Below are 16,209 nucleotides of genomic sequence, written 5' to 3'. Positions count from 1 at the left end.
GAAGCCAAGAATGCCATCCAATGGTGAATCAAATTGTGTTCACATAATCCAGCTAGACGATGTCACTGCCCCTACACAACATCCTTAAAGCCAACAGTCTGTGGTAAAGAGACATGTCTAAATAATTACCTCAAAAAGGCAGAAAAAAAGGAGAAAAAAAAAAGCCGCTTACAAATATGATTTGAATAATTCTCTATCTAAATAATAAAAGCCTTTATTTCACTCTCTATCCACAATCCTTCAGACTATAGAATTCCATTCTTCTCAGAGTACAAATTGAACAAACAATATGTTCGACAAATCCTATTATCTATGAGTCAGGACCCAAAATGAGATAAAAATGGAGTTCCAACGAGTCACTGAACAGTCAACACACGCTGCAGCAAATGCCAACAAAGGGTAATTAAATAAATAAAAACACTCCAACCAATCGTCTTGTCTTAATTACTTATAATAAGAAGATCACCCTTCAAAAGAAGATTTACATAGAGCCACTAAGAAAAAACATAAAATTTCGCTTCTCATGATGAAGAAAGGAAATATAAATTTATAAAATAACGACTGTAAATACTTCTCAGAGTTTTTTTTTTAAATCTAAAGATGCTTTGATTCTCAAATATTTTCTCTTCTCTTGCGGACAACACATAAAGAAAAATACTTGAAGCCTAATTAAAAAACATGAAACTCAATTTCAATGAAATTACTATGGATTCAGATTGTCCACTTTTGCAAAAAATGAATCTTTATCATGTCTGGTGCTACTGTATTTTTTCTATCATTCAAATCATAGAAGACAGAAGAAGAACATTAAAGGAACACGTTGCCTTAGGATCCGTCGAGTTGGTCTTTGAAAAGCGTTTGTAACTGTTTGTTATAAAATGCATATGGTTAGAAAGATGTTGTAAAAGTAGAATACAATGATCCACACAAACATGCCTCGATGCTGCACGGTTTTCCTTTTACCTCGTCGACTAACACGGTCGTCCATTTATGGGAGTCAAATTTTTGACTCCCATAAATGGCCGACCGTGTTAGTTCGCAAAGTAAAAGGAAAACCGTGCAATTTCGAGGCAAATGTGTGTGGATCATTGTTTTCTACTTTGAAAACATCTTTCCAAACGTATGCATTTTATAACAAACGGTTACAAACGCTTTTTATAGCCCAACTCGTCCGATCCAAGGCAATGTGTTCCTTTAATGGCACAGATTAGTCTGACCCTTATTTGGACCATTTTAAATAACTATCCATTATTTCATCTGCACTCGGGAACAGGACAAAGATTGGGACAGCATAAAGATACTTTAGAATGAGTGTAATAAGGCCGTGCGCCGTGGCTGAAATGGCGACTTCTGCTACAGCTATGACTGTATCAGCGCGTCTGCCAGTGTTGATGAATAGGCAGACGGGCGGCGATATAGCCGCAGCTCTAGCCGAAGTCGCCATTTCGGAAAAGGCCTAAGCACTCAAAGACACAAACCATTGCTGTACCATTCCTCCGGAGTGAACTACTGGTTTGTAAAGACTATATTAAAGTAACTTTTGGGTCCAAGTCAATCATCTTAGAACTGGCCATAATGCTTCATTCCTCCATAGCATTGGAGATACCAGCTCAAATCTGTGTCAGTGTGGCAGCACACAAATCATCAGACACATCATTCATGACTGCCCTGACTTCAGACCACCATAAGGTGAGCAGGGACTCGGAGACCTTGATGAGGATACCATCAAGTGCCTTGAAGTCACTATAAAACTACAAACTTAATTTTGTTCAATGTTCACCTTGGTCAAGAGACCAAACGAAAGAAGAAAAAATAAACTGTTTACCAAGAAATTTGTTGTTTTAAAAACAAAATCATCTAAGGCTAGAGGAATTTCTTTTAGTTGTTGCCAACGATTACTTTCCCATAAAATAAAAAGAACTTTTGAAAGTAGGACATTTTGTTGTTATTTATTAAGACTGGTTTCAAGCTAAATTTAATTCAAATCACCTTGTGAAGAAACCTTACAAACATTTCACTGAATCACAGGCATGTCATTCACACGGAAATAATTCCAAGGATCAGTATTAGTGCCAACTTTAAACAAAGTCAACTTTCAGATTGAAAAACAATGTGTGTGTAAGTTTGTTATAATTTGTGTATGAAATTGTATTTAGTAAAGCGCCCTTTCCAGCAGTTGCAAAGAGCTACAACAAAAACAAACGAAAACCACAGAGGATCGAAACACATTTTAAGATGCTTTTTTGAACTGGGACACGGAAGTCAATCTTGTCTTCAGATAATCTAGCGCTGTACAAGGACAGTGGGTGTTTTTGTGTTGGGGGGGGGGGGGCAGAGGGGGCTTGAGTTTATCTCATGTCTCAAAAGATTTACCAAGATCAGTTTCCAAGCCACTGCACAAAAGCTTATACAGGAATAAAAAAAAACATTCAAAGATTACTATTACTAATGTACCTAATAGACTAGTAAGGTTTTCAGCAGACTGCATTAAGATACAACCAACTGCCCACAATGTCCTTCAGTATGTAGTGTACAATCGGCTACAATGCTACAAGCCTACAATGGAGCGAGCTCTAAACCTTGTAAATACAGAATCGCTGGCTTTGTAGTTGTCTGCTAGAGTTAAGATCTTGTTTGTGAAATCCGAGAGAGCCCCTTCTTTAAGAAAGAGATAACATCATTCTGCTTTCTGTCAAATCATCCTCTAAGGAAGTAACAACAACTGTAAAGATGGTTTAATGTGTCTGTAACAACCGAATTAAAGAGGCATTTAAAGGACTGGAGCTCAATTATAACAAGAGCTATTTAATCTTAAATTGAGTTTGCAGCATCACCATGGTATTTTGTTTTGCATCAACAAAATTAAGACAGATTTAAACGCCTTCTTTAAAACTGGGAACACTCCTGGATGTGACATCGCAAAAGAACGGTCTATTCTTAACTAACATGTGATGAGTAACTCAAGTTGATGCAATGCAACTTTTTTGCCTTCAAACAGCTTCTGGGATCTTCAATCTAAGGCATAATACGACACATCAATAATACATGTGCACCTCAATACACACCCACATCATGTAAATAGTGATTCAGAAATCTAATTTCTTGTTGAGGTCATCTGAAATTATCAATCAGAATTTAAAACTTGGAGGTCAGTAAACAGTAGGCCTAATGCCCTAATGACAACAAGTTATCTCAGCAAGCCTTATAAGAAACAATTGTCTTTCTCCGTTATCGCCAAGTCCATTTTTGATAGAATTGTATTTTGTCAAGAAGAGAAGGAAAACCTGTGAAGAATAATGTCACTTGACCTCTCTGACGAATAATTCAGCAAATCTCATGTACTTTGAGAAATAATCACTGTGAATATCCTAAGTGTTGTAACACTTAATCATTTATTTTTCCTTACGAAAAAACAAAGCAAATGACAGCCAAAAAAAAAAAAAAACTCAAACTCAGCAGAAGGAAAACAGGAAAAGATGTCAGCCAGAGGAAGACAGCTGAAACAGCAGACATCACCTCAGAGGATGACGTGTGTCAAATACTGCCTGATTTACAATTCAAAGTGGGAATAAATATCCATCAGAACATGGCACAAGGTGTGAGAATAAGGGGGGGGGGCGGGTCGGGATGAGGGGTTTCTGCATGTATTTCCTATAACTGGTCCCCATGTTTGATTTGCATTATTGCTCATGAACCCAATTCCAGCTGACAAAACATAATATCTACGATAGGACGAAGTGGAATGGATATCTGGAGATATCCGACCATAAGGTGTTGGGGGATCTCCGAATGAGAAGGGGGGGGGGTGATATCTTCATCACTGGTACCCACCTCTGACTGGCGACGCTGCTCATGCACCTGCCGCTGAAAGTGCAATTCGTCGTTGGCCTGGATGAGCTCGTGCTGTAGGGCTATCTTCTTCTTTAGGGTAGCATGTTTCTCGTTGCGCTGGTTGACCTTGAAATTCTGCCACTTCTGGTACTGCTCCTCTTTTTTCTGTTAAGACACACAAAGAGAGAAGAACGGAGGTTAATTTTATTCAGTTCACTAAACCTGTAAGGCCCCTCCTCGCACTGCAATGAGTTTCTCAGACGAAAAAAAAAACATTCGGTAAAAAAGGAGCTCTTTTCTTTTGAGATGACTGCCTGAAAATCTTGGAAACAAAATTCACCTCCCTTACTGAAAGCAAGAAGGCTGGACAGTGCCTTTAAAAAAAAAAAAAATCAAGTTTGATACCATGATGGTTTCCAACGATAGATTATACATGCAGTGATGCAATCTTGTAATCCCTGCATATGTAATGGGATTTAATTTGAAAGTCAAATGCACGCACTCATACATGTGTAGTACATGCAGCTGAAAATCAAATCGGTTTCCACACAAGTATTACAAAGTAATGAAAAGGCGCTGATTCCTTAAAGGGGAAAAAAGACGTAATTTGCAGAAACAAACACCGCCAACAAACAATCAAAGACAGAAACAGTTGTTTAAATATTTTCTAATTTTCACCTTTTTTTTAGTGTGTGAATGGAGGTCATTGGGTAATAATCATTAGGTTTAATTTCTTCTTTTCCAAGTATACACACCAGATTTTCGTTAACTGTTTTTTTCACAGTGTACCGTTGCTGTTTTTATAATGTTTTTATGCCAAATAAATAACAACAATAAAAACAATATTATTATTCAGAAAATGTTTCTCCAATTGGTTTGACTGGGTAGTTCATTTTTTAAAAAGATACCTTAAATAGACCTTATGCATTGACGTCATCCAGCGGCCATCTTAGTGGAAAAACGGTGACGAAACAATCGAAACCCACATATTTGTACGCGCGGCGCACAGGATTGGCCAATGAACAACCTCCTTTTGACCTCTAGGTGAGGGCGCCCTACTGAAATGACGTCATGTGCATGCGGTCTATATGGACTAGTGAAAAAGCTCACGGACTAGTGAAATGACAAGCTTGCTCAAATCCTGCTGGCTTGATTGCTCAGTTCAGGGGAAAACCCAGGAATAACCCAGGAAATAGCTTCTGCACAGTAAATTGCCTCTGAAGTAATCAAACCATCAATGGGAAAACATTCTGGGAAAATGTTATAAATCGATTCGCTATTGACGAGCAGAATGCATACATGTAGCATATTTATAGCAGTGTTACATGAAGCTACAAACTAAAAAGAGAGACCTAGATTCAAAGAATCACCAAGGTTACCGTGTTGAAATTAAAATCGGGACCACATTAATTATCTAGAGCAGCCCCACAAACATTTTGCCATTTCAATTTATTGTATGTTATGCCAATTTAGTTGGTGGGGGAAAAAAACCTAAATGGCACCAATTATTTAATAGATGGAAGCCACTGCTAAAGTATAGGATTCGAACTGCCTCTAGCTACCGGCCAATCTCAGTGGTCTAGTTGGTATGACACTGCTCTAGAATTGTAAAGGTCATTGGTTCGAATCTTACCCGAGTAATGTGCCTGTGATTTTTTCACACAGAGTATACAGTGCTAACATACATTGGTGTATATGGGTAAAAATCTAAATTGATATTCATGCAATATTGTTTCCTTAGTTGTGACATAGGCCCTGTATGAAATAGCCAGTAATTTGATATTTCTTGAAAATGAAACGTTTACTGTACCGGTATTTTTAATCAAAATGTTTAACAGAGTTCATTTTCAAAACATCTTGGCTGTTCACTAGAAAAGAGAAACAAAAATATTCCAACCACATCTGATCTTCTACCTCAGCTGCTACACTCAAGAAATTACTCGAAACTGAACTATATCGATTCTAACTCAAATTCCATCTCCATAGCACCTTGATCTAGCACCTATAGGGCATGTCCGCTATAAGAACCTACTGGTATTATTAAGAACCTATAAGCTGACAAATAAATGGTGGCAAAATCTATTAATATTTTATTGAGCTTTAACTGAAACATTGACTTAAAAACTTGAGATATTGTGAACAGAAGATCTAAGTGTTTTGAAAGGAAAACAGTTGATGTGTTTCTTGGCAACCACAAAATTCTCAACAGTCTTCCTTCCTCTGCATTACAACTCCATTGTAAAGTCAAAAGGTCAAGTGTTGTACATCAATAATTGCCTGTCTCTCTGTCTATGAATCCTACTCAAACCACAAGCTCTTTAAAATGTGGAGAAGCTCAGCAAGACACCAAGAGGGGTATTTTAAAAACTATTAGTCATGTTCCCAATGTGCAATAGACACCATATACAAAGATTCACCAAGAGGGGATCTGACTATTTGGGCCTCTGAGCCTCGGAATTGATATCACTAATTAAGAAAAGGAGAAACCAAGATGGCTGCCAACTTTAAAGTTACCCAGTCATATCAACAAAAACCTAGCCTATTAAAGTTGTGGATTTATACATGTTACAAAAATATAAATTAGAGCTATTGACCCAAATTCAAATCTTCAGAGAAATTAAACAGAGTCCCTGAAATCCTAAAATCCAAGGAAAAAATCTTGACAAATCTCCGACCAGATTTCCTTTCCCTATACCATCGTGTTCAGTTCATCGAGCCAGTATTGACACAAACTCATATCTTCAGAGAAATTTAACAAAAAAAGGTCCCCAAAATCCTGAAATCAGGAAAATTCTCTGCAAATCTCTGACCCGATTTTTCCCTTTACCACCGTGTTCAGTTCATCGAGTCCATTATGAGACCATGCCCAACAACGCTGCATCTTCCCCTGACAACCAAAACACAACATCAACACAATGACTCCCACTCCTCATACGCTCCAATCCAAACCCTGGCAGTTTGCCGTCTCAGGTCAAGGTCATGATAATGAGAACCAGGAATCGCTCGCATCCGGATACGCTGAATTTCACCTCGCTACGTCCACGGCCTGGTGCAGCTGCATCTCACGCTAGATACACCCTGACTCTATCAGTCAGTGACACCATACCTTGGCTGTAAGTGCTTTCACACTTTAAACCAACATTGAACAGATGTATACTCATGACTTGAACAGACCAGTCTCCACTTAAAGACACTGGACACTATTGGTAATTGTCAAAGACCAGTCTTCTCACTTGGTGTATATATGTACATATCAAACCTGTGAAAATTGGAGCTCAAACGGTCAACGAAGTTGCGAGATAACTATGAAAGAAAAAATACTCTTGTCACACGAAGTTGTGTGCTTTCAGATGCTTGTTTACGAGACCTCAAATTCTAAATCTGAGGTCTCGAAATAAAATTCCTGGAAAATTACTTCTTTCTCAAAAAGTACTCCACTTCAGAGGGAGCCGTTTCTCACAATGTTTTAAACTATAAACTTCTCCCCATTCATTACTTGTTACCAAGTAAGGTTTTATGCTACATTTGTAATAATTATTTTGAGTAATTACCAATAGTGTCCACTGCCTTTAAAGGAAAGGTACTGCTTAGATATATTGGAGAAAGATAGATACAGTACTTAGATCTATCCATCTTATAAAACCATGTTTTTATTTGGTGTTAAACCTTCAGACATACATATGTGTACAACCAGACCCTTGCCAACAATAAAAACATAATTACCACAAAATTAACACCACCAATTTACTTGAAAGGTAAATAACAGCATCTGTAATCATTAAAAAAAAAGAATTACTTCCAATCTGACAAGTTACTGATACCAATTCCCCAGAGAACTAACTCTGTCTCAAAGACTGTCCATATTAAGGAAGGAACCAACTCAAGATGATGAAATTTACCAGTAGCTTTGACGGAGTCTTTATTGAAAAGTAGGGGATGTGAATTAGTTTTTAAAAAAACAAGAACACTGTAATTTATCTTTGAATTTTGCCAGAATTATCATCAAGCAACAAACTTGTCAAGCACACCTACTTGAGTCAATTGTACTTCAAACTCAAGAACAGTCACAGCGCTAGTTGGGAAAGATTCACTATCAACACAAATCTGCCACTGACTATCATTAATTCCCCCTGTGGAAATGGGTCTCTATTTTGCAAATACACCGTAGACCAGCCCATAAAAAACAGGTACAATTATTTACATAAATCCACTGGGAAAAGAACTTGATTTTCGAATTTAAAAAAAATGAAATCATCAGAAAACAATATTTCAAAACTAAAATTTAACAAGTCAAACTTGTATGATTTAACATGACTGTGAAAAAAATAAATTTACAAACTGTTTTTAGAATACCAGAGAGAATACTAGATATTCTTGATAGTAAAAAGAATATTCACCAGCTCCACACTTACTCCATACAGACCATCTGGTTTCCCATCCATCACCATTGCCATCACCATTGCCGCATCGTTTTAGATGTCAGTTCGCTACACCATTATGTACACGCACAACGATATCAAATTAATTTGACTTGATAATGGCCGGGAGAGCCATTGTGTGTACAGTAGGGATGATCCAGTACCCCTTGCCCGTAGTATGAATTGCAATGATTGATTATTTATGAGGTTGTGGAACGTGGGTGGTTAGCATGGGGAGGGGTGGAACTTGAGCTTGGCGTAGTGTATCGCGATGTATTTATCAGCCATCACAATTAATAACACAAGGTATATATTTACTGTAACCACCCCCCGTCAGTGAGTGGGGAGGCCACGTTGTATAATAATACAGCCATAATTGGAGACAATCAATACCGGTACTCGGTAGAGTCGGCGACCACCGTGCGCTTTCACCAAGTCAGTCATTCCTGATAACGACCAGATTGCTCATCAAGCATTAGGTAACCACGGCGACAGTATTTGTACACTTTTGTTTGGTAGTAAACGCCTCTTCATGATGAAATGATACTTGCATGATGATCAGAGGAAAGTGAGCAAATATTTGTCAATCGTCTGCACACAGATACTGATATTGTAAATGTATATGTCATACCAACCTCTTTTTGTCTGGACCGTATTTTCAAAAATACTTTCATTCTAAATTCAATCTTTCATTTCAATTTTCAAAATCCGCAGCATGACAAAGCAGACCTTTTTTCGATAAGAGAGTAATTTCCGTTTTTAAGAAGCTCAAAAACAATCGTAAGTTGAAAGTATCTGAAACCCCTTTATTACGAACAGTTTAGTATCAGAAACCCCTTTAGGAAATAAGTATCACAACCGGGAGTCAAACCCACACACTGCTGATCAGAAACACAAGAGCTTGAGTCCACTACCCTTAACCGCTTGGCAATGACACGGCACATAAACCACTCCAGATTTCCACTTTTAACGAGACCACATCAACATTAACGCAAGACGTTAAACTAATCATTGACCACAACATTTTACATAAAGATGATCGAGCGTTTAAAGAGTGAAGACACCTAAGTAATTTGGGCCTAAAGATCATGATGCATTCCACTAATAGCGTTACTGATCTCATCTCCTGGCGATGTTGTCTCGCATCTTCCCCCTAGAGACCATCCCCGATAATGATTTAGTGTCAGAGTACACATGTTTCGGGCTGAGGACTTGCAGCGGATAGGAACTATAACAACAAACCCTGATTTTGATTCACAACAATCTATTAGCGCAGTCAGTAGAAGACCGTTGGTTGTAAGAGGATCTGAGATGATTGATTCCTCATATCCACACAGCCCAAGGATTCAGTTACAATAGCAGAGGAGCTATTTCTTGTCCTCAATGTCTTATATCGGCCGGAGAGGAGGCTGTCAGTTTACCTTCCTCTTATTGTGAAGATGAAAGCAGGTGGATTTTGGGGGAGGGTAAGGGAGAGTGAGAGTCATTAAGGTTTTGAATAGACGTTTATCTCTCGAACAAAGTCAAATAATTCAGCTCTTTCAGTTTCTTTGTACCTAAGGCCGAGTCTGAATTAATGACAATAACTAGTTCTTATATAGAGCACATTTACAATAACCATCTCAATGCGCTTTAAATTAGTACCCTTGTCATTGGGCCAATAACATCCCTTTATTATTCCTCAGCTCTCTGGGGACAATACAGTCCTAGGCTGCCATGGCTTTTTCAAACAAAGTTTCAACCTCTTCCCTCGCAGGTACCTTATTCTTATAACCCTGGGCATAAAGATGCAATATTAGTTAGGTGTCTTGCTGAAGGACACAAATGTCATGACCGGGATTTGAACCCATTCCCCGATGACGATTCACCAGACCTTGAATTCGTTGCTCTCTAGTACCTTGTAAAACCTACAATATTTTGGTCAGTTTTAAAAACTATAATCCCACAAGCTCTACGTGCATTCTGCTGTATTCATCCTCACCGTAACTACTCAAACCAATTAGTTACCATGTGTAATAAATTTTGCACACTTGCCAGATATTTATCCGAGTATGATTGTACATCACACTCCAATCGTTTAAAGTTTCATTTATTTTCCTATATTTCTGTTAATTAAGATCTCCAGCCTGCAACCTCAGTACGTGTCAATTCCATGCATAAATCATAGCGGCCTGGGCCCCGGGGGGACAAGATAGCGTGGCTGAACAGTAAATGAGTTTGACACTCGTCTCTTTAGCTGTAGACCACATCAAACTTGCCTAAAGTATGATAAAAAAAATGCCATGACATCATTAGAGCAATAGAGTTTAGTGCGGGGGGGGGGGGGGGGAATGGATTTGTATTCATCATTGGCACTGACACTATGCAATATTAAAGGCAGGTTTCTCCCTGAGATTTGTAGCAGTAAAAGATATCTTCGGCCAGCTTAGGGTTTTGGTTAGGGTTTGGATTTTAGACTACTTAAAGGGTGATACATTTTGTTTTTTACCATGACATGTGTCCCATACTCACTGTGAATGAAGATTAATCTAACATAGTTTACCTAAAGTTTTTGAGTAAACAAAAGTAAATAAAATAACAGAGCAGTGTGTTCAGGAAAGTTGCGTAAATCCCTTACTTGTGCTAAATCTCACTGAGATGAAAACTATTTTGGTGAAATTAGTTTTAAAGTAGGATTTGAAACTTTGCATGGTGGAAATACGATATAGAAAGGTTTGCGGTAACACCATGTAATGACTATCTCTAATGAGTTGGGGTGGTTCTGAAAAGAACCGTTGGTTTTCAACTCGACGTTTCGATCAGTATACTCTGATCGTCTTCTGGAGAAAGCTGAAATTAGTTTACTCGTTATTCAAAAGCTACAACACATCAGCAAGTAATATTTTAATGGGAAGCTTTCTACTATCACTATCTTCAAAGCTTTATGTAAATCTGCTTGTTTTTTCTTTCTTTTTTTTTGAATAAAAAGTAAAGGTCAATGTATAAGCCAGTGGACAAGGCTGGTGGTTTAGTGGAATCCCTGATCCAGAGATTTGCATTTGAGTTTGGTTTTTCAGTCCATACCTGATTGTGTGGGTAGCCCCAAGATGGGGTTTTTCCTCTCACACTTCATCCTCTCATTTTTTCTATATGCAAGCATCTAAAAGCCCTATAATTGCTTTTGAAGACCATTAGCAGAAAGATAATATATAACATGTGGCTTTAGTGCACATCTTAAACAACTTGTGCTACGGGTCATTAAGTTAATAGATGCCTGTGTAATTAAAATGTTGCAATTAAAATAATCCTTACTCATTATCCCCACCTCAATAAAATCCATCAGCGGAATATTTCCACCAATCAAATGCCTTGTTGACTTATCATATTCCATGATGGTCCAAGAATCATCGGGCCCAACATTTCCTAGAGCTGTTTAAGCACAAAAAGAAGCTAAGCACAACAAAATGATGCTTACCAGAATATGGTTACCAGCCAAAGTACTATGTCACTTATACAATCTGTGAATGGTATCCTGCATATATCCGCTCATCAGAAATTTTGTCAGCAAGATTTTGTGCTTAAGCAGCTCTATGAAATTAAGCCCTTGTGTAATCGAGGAAAATACAACTCAGGTATTTAAAAACATTCCATTATTTTAAGACCAGTGTTCAAACAATTTTTGTCCCCTGACTTGAAATCCATGCCCAAGCAACACCGGTAACCACCATGGTGCACTGATATTGAAGCAATGTGGTACACAGCTATAAAACCTGGCGTAGTTGCATGAAGACTACACCACAGCGTCCATCTTGCTTGCTTGATTGATTTACTTCTTAAACTGTACTCATCTTCCCAAGATGCATTGTGGTACATTTTTAAGAAGGTGCATGTGCAGTATGGGCCATTGCTACATTAATTAAATTTGTTACTTAGATTCAAACAGATGGAGGCACTGTAACAAAATTCCACTTTCCTTTCATTCAAACTGTAAAATAAAAAATGAACAGAAGATTTGGGATTTATGACTCTACGCTCTGGCAAAAAAAAGTACCTAAGTGTAAACACAAGTGGCATGGATACACAGTTCTACAGTCTCGTTTCCCTCATGAGCAATCCCAGTTGAATCCCTTGCCATAAATGTTTCAATCCTGTCGTATTCAAGCCTTTATGACTCCAATGGATCTATGATTCAGCATCAAACCAAACTGACATTTTATTACTCTTAGATTATGCTAAAATGGACGGTAGGGTCAATGTCTAACTATTGCTAGAATTCTGACAATCACTCGAGGACAGGTTGGGAATATGATGTATGATTAAAGTAAGGTAGGTTTGTCAACATGGAAAGAATCCCAATAAATTAAACGCTGATTTCATAAGGAGGTATCTGCAACAAGCGTTGGTTATATGTGGCTGTTTACTTTGAAGTGCTTCAAGTGCACTAATAAAAACAAGTCATAGGTTATGATACCTAACTTTCAAAACTAGTTTCCTAGACTATAATGACTCAAAATTGCTACAACTATAAATACAACTTAGAAAATTGCTTTCACTAAGACAGATTCAAATGAAAGTTTTTCCAAATGGTTTTTATCAAATGATTGCTCTATTTACAATGTATAAATGGGTCTGTAAAACCATCATAATAAGTACAAACTCTTGCCAACTTGGTCTGATATACTAAATCACATCAAGTTGTTAACAATAAAGCATGATTGTCAGTGGCTGCTGAATGCACTGCAAAATAAAACATAGTTAAAAAAAACCCCACATAAACCTTTAAATAAAAATTAGTAAAAAATACGCCCTTTCAGAAGCCTGCAGATAATTTGCAATATGAAAACTATACACCTAAAAAAAAAAACCAATTACATCAGGTATGCCAACTGAATACAAATTTAAACACTACATAATTGTCTGCACACTTCCAAATGCACCCAGATAAAACCCCAAGAAGAAAAAGAAGACAAAAAAACATTGGGGAGAGGGGGGGGGGGGAAGATTCTGTTGCAAAATTTCCCTACTCCGATTATTCAATGAATTGCCATCACAAGTGAATCCAAACGCCCCCACAAACCCAAATCTGAAAATGAGAGTAATTTTGACAGCATCGGGGCTACAGCTTTGCCGTATAGCTTCGGGATGTTTTGACAACTTTGGCCTGCCTCAGAAAATGGCATGAATGAAACTGTTATTTTTGTTAACGTTTTCCAAAGGTTAGGGGTGGCCCGATTTTCTCTTCTACTGCTCAGCGGATTATGGGAAAGAAGATCGGGACTGCTGCGTGTGGGAATGATTTGGTAGGGAAACAAAATAATATATAAAAAAAATAGAAAAAACCCAGGTATTCTCACTATTTCTCTCAGGATGCTGATATAAACGCCCCTTGTTCACAATACTTCTGCAATTTTGAATCAAGAGTGTTACTCTCTTAAAGGAACGTTACAGAATTGGTAAGAAAAAAAAATCGTGAAGATCTCAGATTTACATAAAACTTACACGGTCTAATGATGATGATAGTTGAAAACATCCCTTGAAATATTTCTGTCTGAAATGTCATAGTTGATGAGAAATAAATAATCTAACTTCGCGTTTGGAGTTTATATTTTGGCATCGATGCAGTGCAACACTAGTCAGTTTATGTATATGGTGGATTACATAAAGTGCTTACACTGCCAGCAACTGTTTTGTTAGCAAAAACCAATTCTGTAATGTTCCTTTTTATTAAAGATGCTGTGCCTTATTTATTTATACTCAAACAAGAAACGCATGACATAGAAGGTTTTAAAGACAGACCATACATTGCTGCACACAATTCTTGTTTTTAAAGATGATAAGAATACCATCATCAGTTGTTTGGGCAGCCTTTGATGTAATGTACCTTTTCTTGATTCACAGTCTTAAAGTCACAATAAGCAGAAGTTTTTTTCCAGAATCAAAAAAGCCCTGCCTCTTCTCTATTCATCGAGAGCAATAGAAGCAACTTTTGCAAACATAACGAACTCTGCAATGTATCTTTAAACCTTTTTGCTCTAATGAAATCTGAATTATACATGAACGTCAATAATAGAGAGGAGTGCATTGTGCTGCCATTGAATCAATGCTTCGATACATTTTATTTGATTCTGTGAATGTCATTTACATATTGGAACTTATATTCAGTGTACCATTTCTTATCTCATGGGTATCGGGAATATTTCACTTTGCTTTTATGAAAAATATGTTTGTTCTCGTATTTTGTAAAACATCTTTCAATCTCTCTGTCACACATAATATGAAAAATAATTTCTCAACATATATTTAAATAAACTCTTGGTTAAGGTTCATGTAAAGCATCCCTATTTCATTTGAAAATTGACTAATAAACAAGCTGATGGACTAGTGAAATGACAAGCTAACTGGCAAGCCAGTCACTAAAAACGCTAACAGCAAACCATGAACACCACAGTGCTAACTTTGAGAACCTCATATTGCGATGAAATGAGCAGACAACTTCCTTCATTCACAAAAGCTATAAACCATTTTGAATCCCTTAGGGGGTAGTCTCCATCGAAACGGTCTAGTAACTATTATGACGTATCTTAACGACATCCAACTCATAGTTATTTCAGCTTTACCACACGGTGCAACGGATAAACGTAAAAATTGTAACAAACTTCTCTGGCTTTTCTGCTGATGCATCATGATGATTGGTTCTTTACTCTGTCTTTTTCTTCTTTGCGAAAAAAGTGGCAATCGGAGATATATGACTTAATTATCTGTCAGAGAGGGTCAATAAAACTCGCCTGGATGAACGTCTGTAATTATCTCGATGCAAATGGCACCTGCTAAAATAAAAATGCTCCAGTGTTCATAATAAAAGTACAGAGACCTTTAGTGCTCCAATATACCTTTTGTTTATGTCATCTAGTTATGAGAAATTTAGAACATGTATATAGGGTGAGTTCGTTTAGCTTCCTTGGGTCGACCCCGGTGTGTGGCGTTTTTTTTCCCCAGGACAAACGTGGGTAATTATCTGCACACGTTCGTCCTGGGGAAAAAACCCGCCACACACCGGGGTCGACCTGGGGAAACCAAACGAACGCACCCATAGAATACAATAGTAATACAAATGCAATATTTTAAAAAGAAAACATCCTTAAAGGATGTTGAGCTACACTTTCTTTAAGGATAATGACCAACATTTTCTAAAAGGATTCATGTATGAAAAAAAACCTCAATATTGAGCTGGCACTTTTACATGTTTTGCAAAGGCTCTTGGTGTTGGCATCAATTGTAAGTTTTCGTCATAAAAAATGCCTTTTAACAATGAAATTGGTTATGTTTGGTATAATAACACACCAGCTTTGAATTGGAAAAAATTTTGCTTTTCACAGACAGTGTAAGTCTCCTGCGAATTTGAACGTTGACAAATGAGATTGTGTTACCTTCACTGAAGGACCCCAATGAAAATAAGTCTAAGGTATTGGCTTTTTGGGGCTATCCTTAAGTTTTGTGGAGTTTTTCATTGTTTGGTTCTACTTTTGTTTATTTATTTCTATAGTTAGTGTCCATCTATGTCTGCCATGTTCTTGCTTTTGATTTTTTGTCTGAATAAGTTCAAATCAAATCACATAAAGCCAATTCTTCGTTGATGCAATGTGACGGTATATCCCTCCCTTCTGTATTTTCAACATGGCGGTTAAATAACAAAAACCTAGTACTCCAAAGCAGTTGGCCCACTTCTCTTAATGTTATCTCAAATACCTCCAAGTACCAGTTGCACACCTCCTATTACAAGTTGAACTTTGCTTGTCACTCCAACCAGCGACCAGGTACTTGAGTTTTGTCTAGGTGATACAAACAATGACCCTAAGGGCCCAATTTTAACAAGACCTACCTCAAACGAGGAGTGTTAAATGCACAACGAGCTGGAGTGGTTCACTGAATCAAATGGTATAATGTATGACACTGACTATAAAAGATATATTGATAAAAGTGG

The 16,209-nt window shown here is 37.5% G+C and overlaps 1 protein-coding gene across 3 annotated transcripts in view; it reads right to left on the bottom strand.

Moving 5' to 3' along the window:
• LOC117307253 overlaps nt 1–16,209 on the bottom strand; it is a 38,225-nt gene that overhangs the window by 15,355 nt on the left and 6,661 nt on the right. For 2 of the 3 annotated variants that reach the window (XM_033791941.1, XM_033791944.1), the window contains exon 2: nt 3,832–3,996. In XM_033791941.1, the coding sequence (XP_033647832.1) occupies nt 3,832–3,996 (165 nt within the window). Of the gene's footprint in view, nt 1–3,831; nt 3,997–8,243; nt 8,314–16,209 lie in introns of those variants that run through there. The other variant, XM_033791942.1, reaches the window with a different exon arrangement.

The sequence above is a fragment of the Asterias rubens genome, chromosome 2, assembly GCF_902459465.1.
Source record: "Asterias rubens chromosome 2, eAstRub1.3, whole genome shotgun sequence".
Taxonomy (NCBI): domain Eukaryota; kingdom Metazoa; phylum Echinodermata; class Asteroidea; order Forcipulatida; family Asteriidae; genus Asterias; species Asterias rubens.
This window is presented reverse-complemented; position numbering and strand designations above follow the sequence as displayed.